Genomic DNA, 25,132 nt, shown 5'->3' on the forward strand with positions numbered 1-25,132 from the left:
AGTTTTATCCCTCGCATCACCTAAAGGGAAAAGGAGCAAAATTAGAATGACCCCATCTCTAAACCCAAACATCAAGTCCAATGAGAGGGCTCAGAGGGTAAAGGCACTTGCTGTCAAGCAAGTAAAGCAGAAAAATAATGATTTTGTTAAACAGTTTTACATTCTTAAAAAATTTTTTTTAAAGATTTATTTATTATGTATACAACTTTCTGCCTTGATGTATGCCCACACGCCAGAGGAGGGCGCCAGATCTCAGTACAGATGGCCGTGAGCCACCATGTGGTTGCTGGGAACTGAACTCAGGACCTCTGGAAGAGGAGCTAATGCTCCTAACCTCTGAGCCATCTCTCCAGCCCCCCATTCTTAAAATTTTTAACCATATGTAAGAGGTAATAGCTTATTTAATCAGTGAACCCACATAAGTTTAGAGAACAGACCTTAAGTCAAATAAAACGTAGGCATGTTGTACTCAATCTTCTAAATCAGAGAAAAGTCTATTTTTATTAAGTCAAATTAAACTAATCTTACTTAACAAAGATCTATTAATATAACTTGAGTTCTTAAAATGTTTTGTGGTTTTGATAAGAGTATCTTTTTTAAGTTTGTTATTTTTAAGGTATTAGATATTAGCTATATTTCTTATTGTCCTACAATGAACTTTCAGAACTAGTCAGTATATATGTCAGGCCAAACAGAGTTCTTTGAATTTGAGGGATTTTCTGCTCTAAGAATCTCCTCTATGTATACATCTTCTTCCTTATGTGATCCTTCTCTCTCCGTAAAGATTCTCTTGAGCATCAGCACCTGCTCGTATGTTTGGATAGTCCAGCCAGGGCCTTCCACATGATCTTACTAACGGGAAGCAAACCGTTAAGCACAAGTGAACTCCAACAACTAACAACAAAACCCATAAGATAAATGATAGTGGATGGTAAGCCCAGAATATGAGGGAACTGGCATGTCTGAAGCTCTGCTTTCTTGAGTTCACCTCTGAGAACTGGGAGATGCCCAGCACGCAGGCCCAGTGTGCAGGCTTCCCTGGCATATAAGGCCCCGGTGTGCAGTCATCCCCGGGTACCCCCATTCATCCCACTCTACCCAGTGAGTGTACTGAGCATTTCACCAAATAGTCTCTAAAAGTTTTAAAATTTATAAAAGAGACAGTAGATTTTCACAAACCAAAAATGAGCACGTGTCAGAGGTGTATTTGAGGAACGGCTTATTTACAAGAAGACCAAGAGATGTTGCGACTGACTCAGGAAAGTTCAGTAATGTGTGAATAAGCATGGAATTGATGTGGACCCACACAGCGAACTCTTGTTGTATTCCAAGCAAAATTTACTTGTAGTCTCCTAAGGTTTGCAATTTACAGGGTTGTAAAATAGCTCAAAGGTAAAGTACAGGTCTCCGTGGAGGCAGATAACTCAGAAAGTATGTTTGCCATGCATCTGGGAACGTGTTTTGTGGTTGATGTCAAAGTCTTTCTCTGAAGAACAATCTAGATAGGAGCCTTCTAGCCTTTGGCATCTTGGACAGTTTAGACACAAAGGCAGCCAAGTAGAACTTCCAACCAGAACGTACTACGGTGAAGCCACAAGAGTGGAGGAGAGGTCTGTCTTCACCTGTGCCTGCGTCACTAGCCGGATCAGGCCCCGTGGGCTGCCTGCTTTCCTCTCTGTCTTGTGACTTGTCTAGAGATCACCTCAGAGCCAACCAGTACATGGTGTTCAGCTTTGTGATTGGAGGAAGTTAACTTGGCGAAGCATTATCTAGTGTGAACAGTTACCCACTGAGACTTAGTAAGTTCTGCTTCCACCAGGACTCTCAAAGTGTAGGTTGCTCACATGGCCACAAGATCCAACCAGAGTGGCTTCCCGCTTCTGTGACTTAGCTGAGCGCTGTTGGCCCCCCCTTGGAGCAGTAGCCATGCTATACTTGGGCAGGTAGAAACCATTGTCATCTGACTGTATGGACCAAGGACTGTTTAGAAGAACAATCATGTAATCTATGAAAGACTAGGCATGCAAAAATAAGACAAAGGAGGGCTGGAGAGATGACTTATGGGGGCTGGAGAGATAGCTCAGTGGTTAAGAGCACTAGCTGCTCTTTCAGAAGTCCTGAGTTCAATTCCTAGCAACCACATGGTGGCTCACAGCCATCTGTAATGAGATCTGGTGCAGGCATACATGCAGGCAGAACACTGTATATGTAAACAATAAATTAAAAAGATGAAAATCTATTGTGCTTCCATAGTTGGCACATCATCTCATTTACTTGTAGGTTGTCTTTTTGTCCCAGCTTTGCTGGACCTCACCTGACTTAGTGTTCTATTTCTGTGAAGAGACCACAACAACACTTATAAAAGAAGGAATTTAACTGGGGCTTGCTTATAGTTTCAGATGTTCAGTCCATTGTCATGGTGGGGAACATGGAGGTATGCAGCTATACATGCAGGCATGACTGCAGAAGTAGCTGAGAGTTCTACACCCAGATCAGTGGGCAGCAGGAAGAGAGAGACAGTGAGCCTAGGTTGGGTTTTTGAAACCTCAAAGTCCCCGCGCCCACCCCCGTGACACTTCTACAAAGCTACACCTACTAACCCCTCTCTAGTGGTGCCACTGCCTGATGGCTAAGCATTCAAATACATGAGCCTATGGGGCTCATTCTTACTCAAACAAACACACCGCCCTATGTTCTGCCAAATTCTTTCCAGAGGGAATTCAGAGTTTTGTGAGTCACTTTATTAATCACAGAAAATGTTAAAGTTTTCTTAAGATCAGTTCTTTTTTTAAAAAAAGATTTATTTATTGTGTATACATTGTTCTGACTGCATGTATGCCTGCAGGCCAGAACAGAGCACCAGATCTCACCTTGGTTGGTTGTGAGCCACTATGTGGTTGAAATTGAGCTCAGAACCTCTGGAAGAGCAGCCAGTGCTCTTAACTGCTGAGCCATCTCTCCAGCCCCCTTAAGGTCAGTTCTTAATGGGGTGGTCCTCAGATGAGATTCAGCCTCTGCATCTCTAAATTAGTAGAAGGTTGTACTTAAAGGAAAATTTTCAAAATGTCTCTGGTATTAAACTCAACAAAGTCTTTTTTGCTTTGATCTTTGATACTGTGTCGTATGCTTTATTAAACATCTGGAATTAGGCTGATCTTTAGAACACCTTTACGGAGCAGAAATAACAGCCTGGGTGCTTATAATAGAACAGATGCAAATGCCTCCAGCAGCTGCTCCATTTATGCATTTTGTTAATGCTTTTTATTTTAGTAACCTTCCTTCTGATTATAGACTCTCTCATTAGTGTTCTCAGCAGAAACAACGGATGCATACCTCTCGACCTCAGCGTTTAGAACAGAACTTAGGAGCATAAATCTCCCGACCCTCTGACTTTGCCTGCTCACACCTCTCTCGCAGTGCAAGCTGTGGCTGAGAGCAGTGCACACATGCCATCTCCCTTTGCTCCGTCACTTTTTCCAGCCACATTCGTCTTCCTGGTTTGCCTTACCCCTCACCTGCTGAACTCACCCCTCACCACCAACGCGGTCAGCCCTCTGCTCTCTTATTATTGTTGCATAATGGAGTTGGTACAATTATGTCTTGGTGCCTGGATTTTGATTATCCCTTGGGTACCTGTGTTTATCATCCCTCATCTCCTTTGGAGCACAGCCAAATAAAATTCAATTCTCTGTAAGACTTGGTTTCTACACGGAGCACTAACAGCCGTGACTTCACGTAGCTCCAACCCTTAACTTCTGTCAGGAAGTGAACTGATGCTGGCTTCTCTTTGTCTTATTCCAGTTGGGTCATGAGGTTTTCCCTGCGCCTGGGAAGGTAAGATGCCAGCATAAACACTGTACATTTAAACCTCTGCTTGAACGACTCCAGTCTTTCCAGATGTTCCTACTTGATGGTGTTAATGAACCCTTCAAAGACGTGAACAGGGAAAATGTCTGTAGTTGGAAGGCCCACTTATCTGTTATTTATATTCAAATAGGTTTTACATAAACTGATAATATTTCTTAAGGGAAAATGTGACAATAATTTTACATATAAATGCTGTATATATAGTATTATATATATAATCTCTAAGACATAAGTGATGGAAAGTATACATATGTTTTTTGTTTGAGACTGAGTCTATCTAGCCCAGGATGGACTCAAACTTCACAGTGTAGCTGAGGCTACCCTTGAACTAACTCTCTGTTTTGATTTATTTATTTTTATTTTATGCATGGCTGTTTTATCAGCATACATCTGTGTACCATGTGCAGTGCCTGAGGAAGCCAGAAGAGGAACCAGATCCCCTGGAACTGTAGTTACTGTTGTAGGTGCTGGACTCTTAACTGGGGTCCTCTGGAAGAGCGGCCAGTGGCCTTCTCTGCTGAGCCCAGCCTTGCTCTTGAACTCTTTACCCCTCCTCCATCCTGAATGCTGCTATTGCAGGCATTTGCCACTGTGCCTTGTATGCATATTTTTATTTTTATTTTTACTTTATCTTTTGACTTTTTAAAAAGCAATACACTTTCGTTTGTGTTGAGGGACTTTTAGAATTTTCTCCCTGATCTTATTTTTGAGGTAAGCAAAATAGGGAAGACAGAGATTCAGATAAATAGTTCTGTTAGCATGGAGAAAGAGGACAATATTATCAAAGCTCACAAACCACAGAGTTTTGTCTCAGTATTCGTGTGAAGTAGTGTGTAGGCCCTTCTCCCAGAATTCACTGGGGCAGACTGGCCTCTGCACACTTGGGGATGAAGGTTGTGTTCACAGCCTATAACTTGCTCATTGCCTGCTGTATTTCATTGGGCTTTAGCTACTTTAAGAAAATATTTGAAATTTTCCATGGTTTACTTAAAGTAAATTTTATAAATCTTCAAGCAGTAACTTACCCAACGGCAAGCATGATGGTTCTCTGTGTTGGACAGTGTGGCTATTTCTATCCAGATACACCCTGAAATTCATCCCACACTTGAGTTAGCTGGCTGACAATCAATCCTGAAGGAATTTGCTTTTAAATTGGCTAGCCCACTTGAAGTGCCCATAATTATCTATCCTTAGTGGTGCAAATGTTACAATCTGACATAAACAGCCATTTCTACAAGAGTGGGTCTTAGCGGAATCTCTCTGGGCATAATCAAGCTGGAAAATGCTGAATGCATTTCTGGTCAGGTAATGAGAGGCAAAGCCAGTGCACCAATCATCTTTGCATTCTTGGCCTATGCTGTGTTGTTGGGTTTTTTTATACTCTTTTCACTCTTTTGGCTGTTTTGGGGGCCCGCCACCCAACTCCCAAATAAATACACAGAAGCTTATTTTTAGTTATGAATTTCCCAGCCTTAGTTTGGCTTGTTTCTAGACAACTTTTCTTAATTTAAATTATCCCATCTATCTTTTGCCTCTGGGCTTTTGCCTTTCTCTATTTCTATATACCTTTCTTTACTTCTTTCTCCGTGGTTTGCGTGTAGCCAGGTGACTGGCCTGTAATATCCTCCTCTCCTTGATCTTGCTCCTTCCTTTCCTCCTAAACTTCCTCCTCCTATTTATTCTCTCTGCCTGCCAGCCCCACCTATCCTTTCTCCTGCCTCGCTATTGGCCCTTCAGTTTATTATTAGACCAATCAGGTGTTTTAGACAAAGTAACATAGCTTCACAGAGTTAAATAAATGTAACATAAAAGAATGCAACACACTTTTGCATTGTTAAACAAATGTTCCACAGCATAAACAAATGTAACACAACTTAAAATAATGTCCCACAACAGTGCAGATCTGGTTGGCATTTTACAGAGTTTTGGCCATATATTTGTGTATCCTAAGGAGTAGAATTAGTGGATCTAAGACGTGCTGTCAGTGTATTTTCTTGAATGCTTGTAAATATTTTATTTTTGGATTGTTCTCATTTTTCATGAGTTTCAGGCTGAACTTTGATTGTCATAGAGTATTGGTAAAGTGGGGTCAGCTCTGGGGATCACAGTGGTAGAATTGTTCTCCCAGGGTATCTCTGTCTGAATGACATGGCTTTGGTGTTGAGTCTTCCTTCATTAGTGACTCTTAGAGCGTGGTACTTTGTAACGGCGTAAGCGAATGCAGACAGATTGTCAAAATATAGACAGCTTTAATGGAGGAATAGACTTACAGAACCACCGTTCCCGCGGAGACCAGGAAAGCAGAAGCGAGCGCTGGGAGCACGCTTGCCAAATTTATAGGAAAACTTTAGCCTGAGGCGAACACGCCCCCTAAGGGGTGGGACTTATCCCTACATCTCCCCCTTTTGTCTAAATAAGACAGAACTAAACCAAATACAACTATATACAATAATAACAAATAAATATAACAAACAATATTGAGAATCAAAAGTTTTGCTAAACATTCTATCTCAAGGAGTCTAAATAATGTAGAGAGTAACTACAATTATATAATCTTCAACTCCATCAAAGATCCGAGAAGGCAATAAATATTACTTAACAAACGATCCAAATGTGTAACAATTGACAAAGACAACTGACTACCTGAGCAATCACCCAAAGTCTCGTTTGCAATGTTGAGTCAACCAACTTTGGCTAAGGCCTAACATAACTGACATACCATTATTAAAGGCAAGGAACTTTTCAAAACTATCTTACCCTGTCTTGGCAGGATATGACAGTCCTGTTGTATCCATTGATGCACGCTCTGTATCTTTGTCAGTGGTTGAGGTATGGGCTTTTCTTAACCCAAAGGCCAGTTCTGCCAAGAAGACAAGCTCCCAGTGGAGTGTCTTTGGTGCTCAACGTTCTCTCGGGAATAGAGCGGTGTTGCCAGGAGCAATTGTGTCTCACTATCACGAAACTCTGAGTTATATTAAAGGCCATATTCTACAGCTCTCCAAAGAGGTTGAAGATTATCTATCTATACTGAGTATAATCTCTATATATCTAAAGAACCTGATTAGTCTAATTACAAATGACAAACTTAGATGACTATTAATCTATATAATTCTCAATATCTATCTAACTTAAAGACTAAAACAATAAACAACTGTGCAATATATGAAGACAATGATCTTCATCTGTAAACAATGTCATTACATATCAAATGTAAACAATGTTATTACATAAATAGTATCAGAGGTAGAAATGTACATTGTGATATGGTAGATGTATCAATACAATATAAGCATATTCTTATACAAAAATAGAGGTAGGAACACTCACATTCAATATTCAATATGTCAATATACAGAAAACAGTACCAATACAATTTTCTAAAAACAGTAACTCACAAATACCAATCATCCCATCAAACCAGTTAATCCCCCCCCCTTTTTTTTTTTTCGAACATACCCCTAATTCCATAAAACATCTCCCCATCCCCTCAACCCCAAACCAACCACTAAAAGATGTCCCTAACCCTGAGGGCAAACTCTGTTGGGAGAGGGGACGTCGTCCTCTAAGATTGCTTCAAGCTGACATGGGGGCGATGTTCTCCTTAGGGGCTCCTGTGAAAGCAAATGATGGTAAAATTCCCAAATTAACCTTTGACCTAAGAAAATTATAACTAGTCCCTGAGCACTTTGAGAAGGTCCGGCCAGAGTGTTGTCAAAAATGTGCACCATTCGAAATTGTCTTGTGCAGTTGGTACCAAAAAACAGGTCTCATATTAGCGCGTAAAAAAGAGAAAAAGAAAAAAAATATTCATGACGTCATAAAAACCAGGTTGAGTTGATGTTGTGGGGCCCCATCTTCATCCTGGAAACTTCAAAAATTACTGTAGGGAAATTTGTTGCTTGTTATGGGAAATTTAAACATTAACAACAAGGACATATTCTGACATATAAAGAAAGACACAGATATGAGGAAAAGCAAAGAAAGTTTATCAAGTATATAATTATCCTCATTCTGTCCCATTTCATGGCTCCTGATCTGAGACAGAAACTCTGAGATATCTCTTATCAACAGGCTTGGAATTGAAGAGGGACTGAGCCATAGTCCAACTCCAAAACCAGCTCTACATATTTATAAAGAAGCGTTCAAAGAGAAAAAAGAAAATATATATATAATCAATACTTACTCATGTTACTGTTGAGTCTTAGTGGGTCGTAACTATTTTCCATCCATCAGTTATTAAATATTCAGGGTCCCTTAAATTCTTTGAAGATCAGTATTTTCCTGTGGAGATAAAAAAAAAAAAAAACCCTGCCCCCAACCTACCTGAATTCCTTACCATCAGTATGCTCGCCATCCTTGTGAATGAATTGTTATTTATCTTTTCCAAATGGCTTTTCTTCTTCATACCGAACCTTTATTAATTTTGACGGTATCCACAATTGTTCCTCACCTGTGGAGATAAGAGCAAAACCCCTTCCCCAACGCAGCACATCTCCTGGCTTCCATTGTGAGGTCAGCACATCCTTGAAATAAACTGGTTGATTTAGTTCAGTAGACTTTTCCATTATCCAATGTCTTTCTGCAGCCGTTGTCCCCTTCTCATTAGCGTTAAGAAAATTCAAGGTTAACAAAGCATTATGTAACCTATTTCTGGGGGTGTTTTCCACCCCTTTCTGTTTATTCAACATATCCTTTATAGTTCGATTTGATCTTTCTATGACTGCTTGACCTGTAGGATTGTATGGTATACCTGTAACATGCTTGATATTGTAATAGTCAAAAAACCGTTTCATTTTCCTAGAGGCATAAGCAGGACCATTATCTGTCTTTATTTGTGTAGGTATACCCATGATAGCCATGACTTCTAATAAATGAGTGATTACTGAATCAGCTTTTTCTGAACTTAAAGCAGTTGCCCACTGAAAGCCTGAATAAGTGTCAATGGTGTGGTGAACATACTTCAATTTGCCAAATTCTGCAAAGTGAAACACATCCATCTGCCAGATTTCATTCCTTTGGGTGCCCTTTGGATTAGCCCCTGCAGGCAGTGGCGTTTGGTTATAGAAAGAGCAAGTAGGGCATTTCTTTACAATCTCCTTAGCTTGTTGCCATGTGATAGAAAACTCTTTCTTCAAACCTTTGCTATTAACATGATGTTTTTTATGAAATTCAGAGGCTTGTAGCACACTACCAATCAATAATTGATCAATTTCTGCATTACCTTGTGCTAGAGGACCTGGCAGACCCGTATGGGATCGGATGTGTGTTATGTACATAGGGCAAAGCCTGTTCCTGATCAAATCTTGAACCTGGATAAACAATGAGGTTAGTTCTGTATCATCAGGTATAAATTCAGCAGTTTCAATATGTAAAATAACTCTTTCTGCGTATTGTGAATCAGTAACTATATTAATAGGTTCTCTAAAATCCCTTAGCACCATAAGAATGGCATATAATTCTGCCTTCTGGACAGAATCATAAGGACTTTGTTCCACCTTACCCAAGTCTTCCGATTTGTAACCTGCCTTCCCTGTTTTATTGGCATCAGTATAGAATGTACGGGCTCCAGTTATTGGAGCATCACGGACGATTCGAGGAAGGATCCAAGAAGTTCTCTTTATGAAGTTAAGCCTCTTGCTTTTTGGATAGTTGTTATTAATGTCTCCCAAAAAATTAGCACAAGCTCTTTGCCATGTTTCATTATCTTCCCATAATTTCTTTAGTTCATCAGCAGTGAAAGGCACTATAATTTCTGCTGGGTCTATGCCTGCTAGTTGACGAAGTCTCAGCTTGCCTTTTATAATTAACTCAGAGACTTTTTCCACATAAGTTTTCAGTTTTTTACTTGGTTTATGTGGTAAAAAGATCCATTCCAAGATAATATCATCTCTCTGCATTAAAATTCCTGTAGGAGAAATTTTGGATGGTAATATGACGAGAATACAATCGAGCTCTGGATTCACCCTGTCCACATGTGCCTGTTGTAATTTTTCCTCAATTATTGTCAGTTCCTTTTCTGCTTCAGCTGTTAATTCTCTGGGACTGTTTAAGTCTTTATCACCTTCCAAGGTTTTGTTCAAATGAATTATTAGATCAGGTGTTATCCCAACAGCTGGTCGTAGACTGGAAATGTCTCCTAACAGTCTTTGAAAGTCATTAAGAGTCCGTAGGCGATCTCTCCTAATTTGTGCCTTTTGTGTCTTAATTTTTTGCAAACCTATTTTATAACCTAAATAATTAACAGAATCTCCCTTCTGTATCTTCTCAGGAGCAATTTGCAATCCCCATTTAGGTAAAAGTATCTTTATTTCTTCAAACAGTCTGTTCAAGGTATCCATGTTTGAATCGGATAACAAGATGTCGTCCATGTAGTGGTATATTATAGATTTGGGAAATTTCTTGCGTATTATTTGCAATGGTTGGTTCACAAAATATTGGCACAAGGAGGGGCTATTTAACATACCCTGGGGGAGGACGGCCCAGTGGTACCTCTTGGAAGGTTGAGAATTGTTGTAAGTAGGCACCGTGAAGGCAAATTTTTCTCTATCTTCTTTTTGTAAAGGTATGGTGAAAAAACAATCCTTTAAATCAATAACTATAAGAGGCCATCCTTTTGGTAATAAAGAGGGCAAAGGGATTCCAGATTGCAGAGGACCCATAGGTTGAATAACCTTGTTGATAGCTCTGAGATCTGTCACCATTCTCCATTTACCTGATTTTTTCTTAACCACAAATACAGGAGAATTCCAAGGGCTGGTAGATTCTTCTATATGTCCAGCATCTAATTGCTCTTGTACCAGCTGTTCTAAAGCCTGTAACTTTTCCTCAGCTAGAGGCCATTGCTTTGTCCATATTGGTTTCTCAGTCAACCATTTTAGAGGCAAGGCTGTTGGTATCTCTGAAGGGGCTTCAATTACTTGTTCTTGTATGGCCCGAATGGCCGGTTTTCTCCGTTTGTAATATCTTTTAATATTATTCTCAGAAATATAGGCTCTAGAAGTAGCAGGAATGTTAATTTGGGTATTCCATTGTTGTAATAGGTCACGACCCCATAAATTCATTGCAATATTGGCTACATATGGCCTTAATTTTCCTATTTGTCCCTCAGGCCCTATACATTCAACCCATCTTGTGCTCTGTCTTACTCGAGATAGGGTTCCAATTCCCAGGAGCTGAACATTTACATTCTGAAGAGGCCAATACGGATGCCAAGATTCTGGGGTAATGATACTTACATCAGCACCTGTGTCCAGCAGGCCAGTAATAAAAATGCCATTTACACACACTCTCAGCTTAGGTCTTTGATCATTTATAGAAGTTTGCCAAAACACACGTAACTCATCTTTCTGCTCATTATCGTTTGTAACAGTAGGCATGAGGTTTCCTAATTGTCCTGACGAGGCACGTTCTCTGCAGAAACTGGAAATGACTGAACCATGTTTGCCATGGGGGCCTGTGAGGCCCCCCCTCTCACGTTTCCCGTCTGTATCAGGTTGCCTTGTCTATCTCTTGTAGACCTGCATTCATTCGTCCAATGTCTACCTTTTCCACATCTTCTACATAAACCTGAAGGCTGAGTCCTCCTATTTCTGTTATTTCTAGAAGATGCATTATTATTATTTCTGAAGATCCGTTGTTTACAATTCCTTTTCATATGACCCATTTTGCCACAATTAAAACATTTGGTATTCTGGTGTCTCCTTTTACCATTGGAAATTGCTTCTTCTACCCATGCTTCAGTGCCATAATCAAATGTATCAACATCCAGTGTATGCAAGACCCATTCTTCCAAGGGTGCTGATCTGAACCTTAAAGGCCCCAAAATCTTTTTGCATTCCACATTTGCATTTTCATAAGCCAAAGACTCAATCATTATACGTCTTGCGTCAGGGTCAGGTATCCCTATTTGCACAGCCTTAGTAAGTCTTTGTAAAAAATCACTAAAAGGTTCTCTCAGACCTTGTTTAATTGTGACAAATGATTCCATTCTCTGTCCTGGGTCTTGTACCCTGTCCCAAGCCCTTAAGGCTGCTGTAGTGCATATGGAGAGTGTGTTTTCGTCCAAATTAGCTTGTTCCTGAGGGTCAGAAAAGCGTCCTTCACCTAGAATTTTATCTAGGGAGATGTCACTTCCCTTCGCCTTTTCTTGCTGTTCTAAAAGTCTAGCCTCTTGCCTGAACAAGCATTTCCATTTTAAGTGCGGCCCACTCTCAAGGACTGCAGAGCTCAGCTGGAGCCAGTCCAATGGCGTAGCTCTGCTTGTGGATGCCCAAGACTTTAGCATCTCTTTAACAAAAGAGGAATGCATCCCGAAAGTCATGACAGCCTGTTTAATTTCTTTGAGATCATTCATACGGACATGCTCCCATGTATCTTCCTTAATGACCCTAGGGTTTCTGGAACCAATCACCTTCTCTGTTGTTATTACTGGAAAGGCAGGTAGAGCTGTAGGTAGAGATTTGTGGAAATTGTCCCGGAGGGATTTACCCACAGATGTAGTTAAAATTTGCCTTTCTACCGTTTGTTCTTCTTCATCAGAATTTAGAAATTCCTCAATCTTTTCAATTCTATTCACCATTGCCTTCTGCAATGTCTGTATCTCCTGTCCAGAATTATGTTCCAAAGCCTTCATTGAGGATTCTAAAGTATGAAGTTTGTCCATTAGAGATAAGTTCTCATCTTTGGACATAATTTTTATGGCATAAACCGTGCCTTCTTGTATTGACAATCTTTCTGCCAATCTGTCATAAGCTTTAGACAAAATCCGATAGTCACATTCAGCAGTTTTGATTCTCTCAGTTACTATTTCAGTTCCTACAGAAAGGGACTGAAGCTTACAACCCAAATCAGCTGTTCCCTCTTCCATAGTAATGAGTTTCTCCTTAATATCAGCCACTAATGTTTCAGTTCCTACAGAAAGGGACTGGAGCTTACGATCCAAATCAGCTGTTCCCTCTTCCATAGTAATGAATTTCTCCTTAATATCAGCCTGTAATGTTTCAGTTCCTACAGAAAGGGACTGGAGCTTACGATCCAAATCAGCTGTTCCCTCTTCCATAGTAATGAATTTCTCCTTAATATCAGTCTGTACCTTTTTTAAATTTTCCTCAGTTGATCGAGTCATGTTAAACAAAGATCTGTTCTCCTCCTGGAGAACTTCAAACTGATTCTTGAGAAGATTGTTGTCATTCTCAATTGTTTTTAAGCGTGCAACCTCTGCTCGTAAAGACTTTATCATATTTCTATTATCAAACCATATAGTGCCAAGGAAAACTACGAATCCCAGAAAGATCCATAGAGGTGGGGTGATAGACACCTCTTGTAAAATCTCCCACATGGTACAATTAAAAAAACTGTTAAATTCTTGAATGGTAACGTGTTCAGACATTTTAATTATAAAAGAAAATTTTTTCTCTTACCTGCAACGACTGGTTCCTGCCGGTGGTGGTCTCTGTGGTTTTGGAGCCTGTCTTGGAACTAGCTCTTGTAGACCAGGTTGGCCTCGAACTCACAGAGATCCGCTTGTCTCTGCCTCCCGAGTGCTGGGATTAAAGGCGTGTGCCACCACAGCCTGGCCGGCCTTGAACTCACAGAGATCCGCTTGCCTCTGCCTCCGGAGTGCTGGGATTAAAGGCGTCTGCCACCACCGCCTGGCCGGCCTTGAACTCACAGAGATCTGCCTGCCTCTCTGGATATTATGGGCCTGAAGGCAGAGTGTATCTGGGACTCAGCCCTGGGGCCCGAGTCATAAACTAAGAAAATGACACCCGGGAGCGTGCTGTGTTAGCTAGCAGGCTACGCGCTTGAGTCGGGGGCAAAATAGCCCGACGTTGGACGCCAAAATGTAACGGCGTAAGCGAATGCAGACAGATTGTCAAAATATAGACAGCTTTAATGGAGGAATAGACTTACAGAACCACCGTTCCTGCGCTGGGAGCACGCGCCAAATTTATAGGAAAACTTTAGCCTGAGGCGAACACGCCCCCTAAGGGGTGGGACTTAGCCCTACAGTACTTGTGTCTTGTTTTGGTGGCTGTAACAGTTGTGTGTTTATTGACCACTGTGCTCCTAGCTTCCTGCCTGGAGTCCAGCATTGGTGTAAACGTGGCTCTGATAAAGAGACATTCCTCTTTTACCTCATGCTGCCGTGCTAGCCTAAGGCACGGCTAGCTGTCTTGTTGGTGAAAATGGCTAAATGAAATAATTGAGGCGGGAGTTGTTACTCTGACTTTGTGTTTTAAAGCTTGAGTGACAATAGAAACAGAAGTGGATGGGGGCAGGGGGAGATAGGGGAGAGACTGGGAGGAGAGGAGGGAGAGGAAACTGTGATTAGGATGTAAAATACATAAATACTTTTAAACTTTTTAAAAGACTTTTATTTATACAATGTTCTGCCTGCACATATGCCTGAAGGCCGGAAGAGGGCACCAGATCTCATTTTGGATGGTTGTGAGCCACCACGTGGTTGCTGGGAATTGAACTCAGGACCTGTGGAAGAGCAGTCAGTGTTCTTAACTGCTGAGCCATCTCTCCAGCCCCAATACTTTTAAAAATCGTAAAGCGTAAGTGGCATACACAGCAAGCACGACTGGGTCAGGGAACTAGCTTTTTCAGCCTGAAGTCCAGCGTTCGGTCTTTGGAACACAGCAGCTCTGCTCAGGAGTGCAACTTCTTGGTTGTTTTTGTTTCTGAAGAGGGTCACCACCAAATGTCCAGACTGGCCTTGAACCCGCACTAATCCTCCTGTCTCAGTCCCACAAGGAAGTTTGATTCCTTCACTCTTGCTGAAGGCCTTCAATGTCATAACAACTTTCCCTGACCACTATAATCAGATGAACTCTTCTCATGCCCAGCATATTAAACATGACTTCTTTACTGACAGTGAGACTCTTGGTGCATCTGGAAGATGCTGTATAATGTGGATTCTGAGTCTGGAAGGTTCGGGTGTTTGCACCCGTTCCAGGAAAGTGTTTTATCACATGGTGTTTACCAAATTCGATGACACAGCCTCTTGGTACTTGGCAGCCTGTATAGAAGTAAACCCCAGGAATACTTTAGCAAGAGTTAATTCCACAAAAACAGAGGCTGCTTAGCTCTGTACACTCGACCTGACTGTGCCTTTCTTCAGCTCACACTAGCTCTAGTCCCGGTCCACTGTGTCTGCACTCTGCTCTCCCCAACTTACATTTGCTTTAAGTCTAACATTTGTGTTACAGCCGAGGCCATAACATTTTCATAAGTTAGCTGGAGCTTTTAGAACAGACTTCTTGCGCACAGCACTGGGCACACAGTGTTCCCTGTTTATATAATAAATATCTGGAAAATAAAATTCACCAGTAGGCTAACCCAGCAGTACACTGTGTCTTTGCCTTTCTCAGAGTTCTTTTAATGAGGTGAAGAATGACAAGGTTTGGGTTTTTTCTTGACATTATTTTGCTTAAAATTTCCATCAGTGTTTTACTTTCTTGCCAGATGTAGATGGTAGGGAACTCCATCGATTGCTTCTCTCTCTCCCATACCTTTCCCTGTCTGCTTCAGTCCTTGATCTGATGGCCGAACTTCTACACATTTCATTCCCAGACTGTCCAGGACTTTCCCTCAGTGGCTAAATTCTCTTTCTTTTTTAAAATCTTCTGTAAGGCATACATGTTAACCGAATTCTATTTCAATAGAAAATAATTTTAAGGAAATCATGGGGGAGTTTTTAATTGCATTTTCATGCCTCTAGAGCAACTTTTGGAACTGAATTTACAGCAGGGTTTTATCTCGTGGAAACCCACCTCTTCCTGAGTTTGTTTCACACTGTGTGTGTTAGATGTCATGGGCCCACTGGGTTACTCTCTAGGGTAGGTAGTTGATTAGTAACCTAATCAACTCTCCCACCCACCCAACACCCCTTTTCTCCTAAGACATTTCTCCCTGATCCCATGTAGATAAGTATATAAAATTATGATGTATGCCAAGAATTTGTATTTTAAAACAATTCTTGGCTAAAATAAATTTTCCATTTATTAATGATTAAAGCAAATTTACATATTAATGAGATGAATGTGCTTACTTATTTTTTATTTTTTTTTTTGTGCTTACTTATTTTTGCAGAAAGAATTAAGCCTTAGCTGCATATTTGGTACTGAATGCCATGAAGCATCCTCAACACTTTTCATAACTATGGAAACTTTGATCCTCAATGCAGAGACTTCTTCACCACGATATGTAGTACAGAATGATAGAGGCATGCTTAGGGCCACTTCAGAAATTACTGGAAATTCTATCCCAATCCCAAGCCAAATTCATTTAATTACCTTTTATTAAAAAAAGTAGTAAGTTAAATGGCAATTTTAAATTAAAATGTTCTAACAGTACTATCCAAAGGTATACTCTTTTGATACTTTCATGCTAAGGAACAACAGTAGGAAAATATCAAAGCCTTTGTTTCCTGTGATTCCTTTGTGTGCACAATAAAAATGCAACAGTTTATAACATACAATGATCTCAAATCAGAGCCGAGCTGGAACAGGCAGCAGCCATCGGAGCTGTGTGCCAACGCCATGTGCAGTGTAAAGTGTGTGTGTGGTGTGTGTTCAGAATGAAGCTGCCTTGAGAGGACATGAGCCCTGCCAGAATCACCAACAATTTTACTGCCAAAATTTTCATAACCCCACGCACTAAGTTATGCGACTTCATACAAGGATATGAACTACAGTTTATGGTGCTGTATTCTGAAGAATGTGTGTGTGTGTATCTGTCTGTCTGTCTGTCCTGGAAAGTGGGAAGTAAAATTAGAGAAGAACGAAATGAATTTTTACTTATCTTTTTCCTTTCATGTGTGCTTAATTTAGTCTATGGAAATAATAGTGCATTCACATTTCTCTCATTTATCTGATGTGCATGAGTGAGTTGTTCACATGTCTGCCTGCCTGCACCGTGTGCGTGTCTGGTGCAGAGGCCAGAAGAAGGCATTGGGTCCTAAAGAACTAGAGGTCTAGCTGGCTGTGAGCCTCCACGTGAGTAGTGGGAATTGAACCCAGGTCCTCTGGAAGAGCAGTCAGTGTTCTTAACCACTTGAGCCATCTCTCCAGTCCAAGGAAAAATAGTATTTTAATGTTTGTACTGTAAGTAATTATGAGCTTTCCCCCAAATACCTCTTACTCGATGCTTCAGTTTGCCGCTTGTACATTGCCCTCATGTTCCTTTCCTGTCTCTACAAGCCAATCTTTGTGATAATTTCAGAGAGCCACTGTACTGTTTAAAGCTCCCCGCGAAGCCAACAGCAGCAACCTCCCCTTTATCAGGCCATGAGGCTCATAAAACATCAGCTATTTGGTCACCAAAATCACTCCATGTGCTAAAACTACTGTTCCCCCTCTTATTTCTATGTGGCTATTAGTTATCCTGTCACCTTAGTTGTTAAAACCAATTAGTTCACATGGAGTTTTCTAGGCCTCCTGTCCTTACCAGTGTAAGTGGGAGGCTGAGAATAGATTTCTAAATACCCCACTAATCTGAAAAAGGGGAAGAGGAAAATTAATTTTGCAAAATCACTCTTTCATTTTTTTGGTAAAAGAATAACTTAAAGTGTGTATGCATGTATGTATATGTACACACACTCTTTTTTTTTTTTTTTTTTTGAGTTTTCAAAACAGGGTTTCTCTGTAGCTTTGGGGCCTGTCCTGGAACTAGCTCTAGTAGACCAGGCTGGCCTCGAACTCACAGAAATCCGCCTGCCTCTGCCTCCTGAGTGCTGGGATTAAAGGTGTGCGCCACCACCGCCCGGCCACACTCATTTTATTACATATACTTTGTAAATTTCCTATATAACTTCTTGAGTTACTTTATAAATAAATGTTTATATTAAAAAGAAAAAAATAATTTTTTTGAGATAGAGTTTCACACTCCAGCCTGGCCTGGCCTAAAACTCATCAAGTAGCCTGGGCTGGCCTCAAGTTTTAGTGGATCCTTCTGCCTCAGTTTACCAAGTGCTAAGACTATAGTTGTGTGCCACCATTTCCAGCTAAAATACTTCTATTTTACATTCAGCTGGAAATAAATTGATGGGATGCCGAGCAGCATAATTCTTATTACTGTATATTAATCCCTTGAGCGTGTTAATTGGGGAAAGGAGCTGGCTGCTTATACCAGAGGCCTTGTGGTATCCTTTGCCATTTCGTGCTGTCTCTGAAGAAAAATAGAAATGCTCTTAGTCATATAAAGCTGACGTGTGTTCCAGAAGGCACTGCTGAGCAGTAGGGAAGGGATGTCGTACTCAATAACTCTGAGTTTGGAAGAAACAAGAATTTTGAGGAAAAGTTGCATTCATTTACATATCTATGTAAACTACAATAAATTGCAGGTGAATTTGAGTTATATACTGACAGTTACACCATTGAAAATGCAGACTTTAAGCCCTGGTGGCATGCACCTGCAGTCTCAGCTACTTGGAAAGCTGAGGCAGGAGGATCATTTGAGTCGGGGTTGAGGACAACTAGAACAGTATTGCAAGACACAGCTGCAAAAGTTGGCAGGAAGACAAAACAAGCCTAGAAGGCATCGGCGCTGTCTGCACATGGAGTCTGAATACTCCCCAGTTCCTCTCGATTCTAAGCTGCTGAAGAGCTGGAAAGAGACGGAGGTCGGTGTACGATAATGCACTTGTCTCTACCCGCGGCTCTTTGGGCGTCACTTCAAGCCTGTCTGCTCCACATTCACAGACTGAAACGTAGAGGCCTTTCCCTTCCTTCCAGCTGGGGACCTTGTGTTGTCCACATACACAGAGGGAACAGATTTGATCTTTATCTGAACTTCTGTCCTACAGGTGCATTGAGAATTACACAGGAGCTCGTTGCGAAGAGGTTTTTCTCCCAAGCGCCAGCATCCAAAGCAGAAGTAACCTGTCGGCAGCAATCGTGGCCCTGGCGATCCTACTCACGCTCGCCATTGCAGCGCTCTGCCTTCTGTGCAGGTAACGGAAGTGGAGACACCTCACCCTCTGAAAGAAAGCAGTACACAAGGCCGCCGTCTCTGAGTAACTCGCATGCTCTTTACTTCAGACGTTTCTCCAGATACTGTTGTATGCCCGCCGTTATCATTTGAATACAATTTTGTTATAAACCATAAATCATTTTAAAAGCATCTTAAGCAAGTCAACTGGTTCCTTGCCACCGACGTCATCTCTTTCTGTGACGTCTCTAAGCCAGGAGAACCCACCCTCCCTACAGTAACTATGCTTACGTCACACAAGGCTTTAGGGGAGGTGTTTTTAGAGAAGTCTTGAGTGCTAAAGGCTATGTGACTCACACAGTGCTTTAGAAGCTTAAAGCACATGGCTGATGTGTGTGGTCAGTCTTTTCTCTAACATTTGTTATGTGCCAGACACAATGATCATAGTGGCCAAGAAGGTAGACATGTTGCCTAAACTCATGAGCTATTTAAATCTAGAGCGACAGATAAAGAAGCAGAAAGTTAAACTGGAGGAACTGGCATCTTCTAAGAGAAACAAAAGGAAAAAAATGACATGTTTCAAGGCTACACACATCAAAGATCACTTGCATTGATTCCTTTTTATTGTTCTTCAGTGTTTTTTGAAATTTATTTTTAAAAGCGAGCATGAAATTAAGTTTAGTAGTTATTTTGTATTGATTAATAAGTATTAAATATGCACGGGTTACTCTCATCTGGTTATGATGAAGCTTATGGTCATTGTAAAACAATCCAAGTTGTCTTAAGAAGTTAATATACCAAGAATAATATATAGATTAAATAATCTCATAAACCCTCATTAAAATTGTGAGGGACTTTGCTCTTTTTAAATATGTATTATGTCATGTGCATTATGGTGTGCTTTATTCCAAAGTATCATTTAAGAAACCCAGTAGATCTCATCTCATAATTTTTGCATCTGGAGTGCTTCAGGTACAAAACTTACCAGCCCATTGCATCGGATTGCATTTCCTGTGTGATCGGCCATTTACATGTGCTCTTCCTCAGTGTGGCCTTGCCACTCAACCAGCAAGAGTTAGAATTTAGGCCTAGGGCTCTGTAGTTCAGACATGGTGTGCTTGTCTGGCAGGCATAGCATTCTGGGTCCAAGCCATTGAATGGCGATAAGAAATAGAATTTATTTCTTTAGAAGGTACAACAAGTGCTTTAGTCATGAACATTGGGTAAATGTTACAGCTGATAACACAGCCTTTGAGTGGACCAAAAGCTCCACCTTTGAATCAGTGTCTTGTAAGAAACCTAAGCAGAGAAAAAAGAGCCCCAGCTCGACTCTCAGTCAGCACAACTGCTGGCCATCTGAATGAGGCTCCCTAAGCATCCTGCTTACTGGAACTTTCAGGTGGCTCATGTTATCTCCTGGCCGCCTGCAAACACAGAGAGGCTCTAATAGGGGGAAAGAGCTCAGCGGTCAACCAATAGAACCACGAGAGAGAAAATTTTAATCTAGTGCGTTTAGAGTAGCGTGTTACAAAGGAGACAGGAGTCATCGTGGGGCTGTACCCTTCACTCTGAATCCCTCTACTATGCTTTCCAGCAAAATATGCCAAAAGATAAGCTCATCTAATCCTAATTTTTCATTAAATAGTTTCATCTTCTGTTGATTGGTTATTGGGCTACTTTGTATAATACAACCTTGGATGATCTAGTTTTGACGGTAGTAACTGTCAGCTACTTACTATGACTTGAATTTATACTAACATTTCCTATATTAGAAACAAGTTCCCAAAAGTCCTATGTTAATGGTGTTTGAAATGTTGGACCTTTGGGTGACGATTGGACCATGGGGCTCTGCAGAATGAACGGATGAATCCTTTAGTGCACAATAGAAGATAGAGGACTTACCATTGGAAGACTGTGCTGTTCAAGTGAGCATTGTCTGACTTGCTGGCCCGGTCTCACAATGTGATACCCTGTGCCATACCATGACCCAGTTAGATGGTTCTTACCTGATGAACAGTTGTCAATGCCATGGTCTTAGACACCTCAGTGTCTGGAACCATGAGTTAAATGAACATCTGTTCTTTGTAAATTACCCAGTCAAGGGTATTTGTATAGCAACAGAAAAAGATTGATGCAACCTTACAGTCTAATGGCTTAAAAATCAAAGGTTTCTTATTCCTCATATGTAATCATTATGGGTTAGTGCATGGATTGGATATGGCTGTGCTAAACATAGTCTATAGTTTATAGTTTATAAAGTGAGACCCTGGTACAAAAAGAAGAAAATTCTAATCTGAAGTGTCCTATACCATGCTATACCAACTCATGAACACTTTCAGTAATGTAACAGGGTATAAGATTAACTCAAAACAATCAGTAGCCCTCCTGTACACAGATGATAAATGGGCCGAAAAAGAAATCAGAGAAACATCACCCTTCACAGTAGCCACAAATAGCATAAAATATCTCAGAGTAACTCTAACCAAACAAGTGGAAGACTTGTATGACAAGAACTTTAAATCTTTGAAGAAAGAAATTGAAGAAGACACCAGAAAGTGGAAAGATCTCCTATGCTCTTGTGTAGGTAGAATTAACATAGTAAAAATGGCAATCTTGGGGCTGGAGAGATGGCTCAGAGGTTAAGAGCATTGCCTGCTCTTCCAAAGGTCCTGAGTTCAATTCCCAGCAACCACATGGTGGCTCACAACCATCTGTAATGGGATCTGGTGCCCTCTTCTGGCCTGCAGGCATACACACAGACAGAATATTGTATACATAATAAAAAATAAATATTTTTAAAAATGGCAGTCTTACCAAAAGCAATCTACAGATTCAATGCAATGCCCATCAAAAGCGATGAAAAATTTTCACAGACCTCGAAAGAATGGTACTCAACTTCATATGGAAAAGCAAGAAAACCAGGATAGCCAAAACAATCCTGTACAATAAAAGAACTTCTGGAGGCATCACAATCCCTGACTTCAAACTCTACTATAGAGCTACAGTATTGAAAACAGCTTGGTATTAGCATAAAAATAGGAGGACCAAATCGAAGACCCGGATATTAACCCACACACCTTCAAACACCTGATTTTTGACAAAGAAGCACAAACATATCAAATGGAAAAAAGAAAGCATATTTAACAAATGGTGCCGGCATAACTGGATACCAACATGTAGAAGAATGAAAATAGATCCATATCTATCACCATGCACAAAACTCAAGTCCAAATGGATCAAAGACCTCAACATAAAGCCAGCTACACTGAACCTCAAAGAAAAAGTGGGAAGTACACTTGAACGCATTGGCACAGGAGACCATTTCCTAAATAGAACCCCGTAGCACAGACACTGAGAGAAACAATAAATGGGTCCTTCTGAAACTGAAAATCTTCTGTAAAGCAAAGGACACAGTCAACAAGACAAAACGACAGCCTACAGAATGGGAAAAGATCTTCACTAACCCCACATCATACATAGGTCTGATCTCCAAAATATACAAAGAACTCAAGAAACTGGTCATCAAAAGAACAAATAATCCAATAAAAAAATGGAGTCCAGACATAAACAGAGAACTCTCAAAGAGGAATATAAAATGGCTGAAAGATACTTAAGGAAATGCTCAACATCCTTAGTCATCAGAGAAATGCAAATCAAAACAACTCTGAGATTCCATCTTACACCTGTAAGAATGCCCAAGATCGGCTGGAGAGATGGCTCAGTGGTTAAGAACACTGGCTGCTCTTCCAGAGGTCCTGAGTTCAATTCCCAGCAACCACATGGTGGCTCACAACCATCTGTAGTGAGATCTGGCACCCTCTTCTGGCGTGTGGCTATACATGGAGGCAGAATGTTGTATACATAAAAAATTTAAAAAAAAAATGGCCAAGATCAAAAACACTGACAACTTATGCTGGAGAGGTTGTGGGGTAAAGGGAACACTCCTGTATTGCTGGTGTGAGCACAAGCTGGTACAGCCCCTTTGGATATCAGTATGTTGATTTCTCAGAAAATTAGAAAACAACCTTCCTCAAGACCCAGCAATACCATTTTTGGGTATATACCCAAAGAATGCTCAATCGTGCCACAAGGATATGCGCTCAACTATGTTCATAGCGGTGTTGTTTGTCATAGCCAGAACCTGGAAATAACCTAAATACTCCCCAACTAAAGAATGGATAAGGAAAATGTGTTATATTTACACAATGGAGTACTACACAGCGGAAAAATATGACATCTTGGAATTTGCAAGCAAATGGGTGGAGCTAGAAGACATCATATTGAATGAGGTAACCCAGACCCAGAAAGACAATTATCATATGTACTCACTCATAAGTGTTTTTTTAAACTTTTTTTAAATATTTATTTATTATGTATACAATGTTCTGTCTGTATGCCTACAGGCCAGAAGAGGGCGCCAGACCTCATTACAGATGGTTGTGAGCCACCATGTGGTTGCTGGGAATTGAACTCAGGACCTTTGGAAGAGCAGGCAATGCTCTTAACCACTGAGCCATCTCTCCAGCCCCTCATAAGTGTTTTTTAAACATAAATCAAAGAAAACCAGCCTACAAATCACAATTCTAGAGAACCTAGACAACAATGACGACCCTAAGAGAGATGTACATAGATCTAATCTACATGTGAAGTAGAAAAAGACAAGATCTCCTGAGTAAATTAGGAGCATAGGGACCTTGGGGGAAGGGTTGAAGGGGAGAGGAGAGGCAGGGAGGGGAGCAGAGAAAAATGCAGAACTCAATAAAAATCAGTTAAATATAAAACTTAGAAAAAAAAAGACCTTGTCTCAAGGGAGTTAGGCAGGGAAGGATAGAGGAAGACACTGACATTCTCATGTCTCCACATGGGCAAACATGCACAACACACATACACACACACATACACATATATACGCATACATATGCATATACATACACATATGCACACTCATATACACATATATATACACATACATATATACATATATACACATATGCACACACTTATATACACATAAACACATACATGCACACATACATACATACATATATACACATACACATACATATGCATATACACACAAACACACATGCATACACATATATACACATACACATATACACACATACACATAAACACACATATATACACACATCCACACATAAACACATACACGATGGCAGAGAAGGAGGAAAAGAAAAGGAGGGGAAAATGTTTAATAAATGAAAAAAGAATGGAAGCAAACAATTCTTTGACTGAGCCCGCTGGTAGCTGAAAGTGCATTGACCTGAGAGCCTTTTGGATTTCCCATAACTTAGGAAATGATGCCACTTGAATGAGGTCAAATTGCCCCCAACCCCCAATGCTAAAACATCTTCTAGAATTGGCATTTTAGGGTAGAGGTTGGTGTGCTTTTAGAAAATGTCATGTTGCTATGGCTTTATGATGTAAATTCATTTTCACTAATGTAAGTTACCACATTAAGTTTGGCATATTGAAAAAATAAACCACTTTTACATTTTATTTTTATTTAATATTTAAAGCAGTTTTATGTAAGATTATAGTCAGATGACCCAAAATTGATGGTGTTTTAATGTCGTGAATTAGAATTGTTCACTAAAGCCACCCATGGTTCACAAAGGGTCCACAATGGTGGGAAGTGATCTGTGTTACAGAAACAGCCCTGACATCGCATCTGGGCCACGCCGCAGGCTCAGCAGCTCCCCAGCAGCATCTGTGCCACGCCGCAGGCTCAGCAGCTCCCCAAGTGTCACTGTGGCCTCTGCTGGTGGGGTGCTTAAATACGGGTACAACATTAGGGCAGCCCTACGATTTTAGGAAGTTCTAGAAAGAGAATGAGCTTCCAAATACTCAAGCTTAATTTTCTTTGTGATTCTTCTGGCGTGTTTTCCAATTACCCCTTTCCCATTTGGTTTTCTCTTCTCTTTGATGCAGGAAGGGCCACTTTCAGAGGGCCAGTTCAGTCCAGTGTGAGATCAGCCTGGTGGAGAGAAACACCGGCGCCCACCACAGTGAGTACAGGAAGTATGGATGTTTAGAGGTGTGGATGGGATCTTCATTGCTCTGTGCACGGACTTGTGTTCACAAGCGTCCAAAAACTTTTCCATGGCTTTTGTGTTAATCATTATTTTGCACGTGAGGATAAATTTATTATCAGTGTGACAGAAGTAGTATTTTCCCCAAAATATTACGAAATTATAAGAATTTCCACACTGAAATGATTGTGTCCGCTGTAATACGCTACGGCAGATCTGAGGACCAGGGTTGCAGAAGCCTTCTGATGTGGGCTGTGCTGGGGAGGCTGTGGCGG

General features: G+C 40.7%; 1 protein-coding gene across 4 annotated transcripts in view; it reads left to right on the forward strand.

The window, feature by feature from the left end:
* Nrg4 (neuregulin 4) overlaps positions 1–25,132 on the forward strand; it is a 71,199-nt gene that overhangs the window by 29,991 nt on the left and 16,076 nt on the right. For all 4 annotated transcript variants that reach the window (XM_050119474.1, XM_050119473.1, XM_050119472.1 and 1 more), the window contains 2 exons: positions 18,680–18,826; positions 24,757–24,833. In XM_050119474.1, coding sequence (XP_049975431.1) covers positions 18,680–18,826; positions 24,757–24,833 — 224 coding nt within the window. The remainder of the gene's footprint in view (positions 1–18,679; positions 18,827–24,756; positions 24,834–25,132) is intronic.

The sequence above is a fragment of the Alexandromys fortis genome, unplaced genomic scaffold (assembly GCF_014885135.2).
Source record: "Alexandromys fortis isolate MF-2015 unplaced genomic scaffold, M_Fortis_MF-2015_v1.1 scaffold_167, whole genome shotgun sequence".
Taxonomy (NCBI): Eukaryota; Metazoa; Chordata; class Mammalia; order Rodentia; family Cricetidae; genus Alexandromys; species Alexandromys fortis.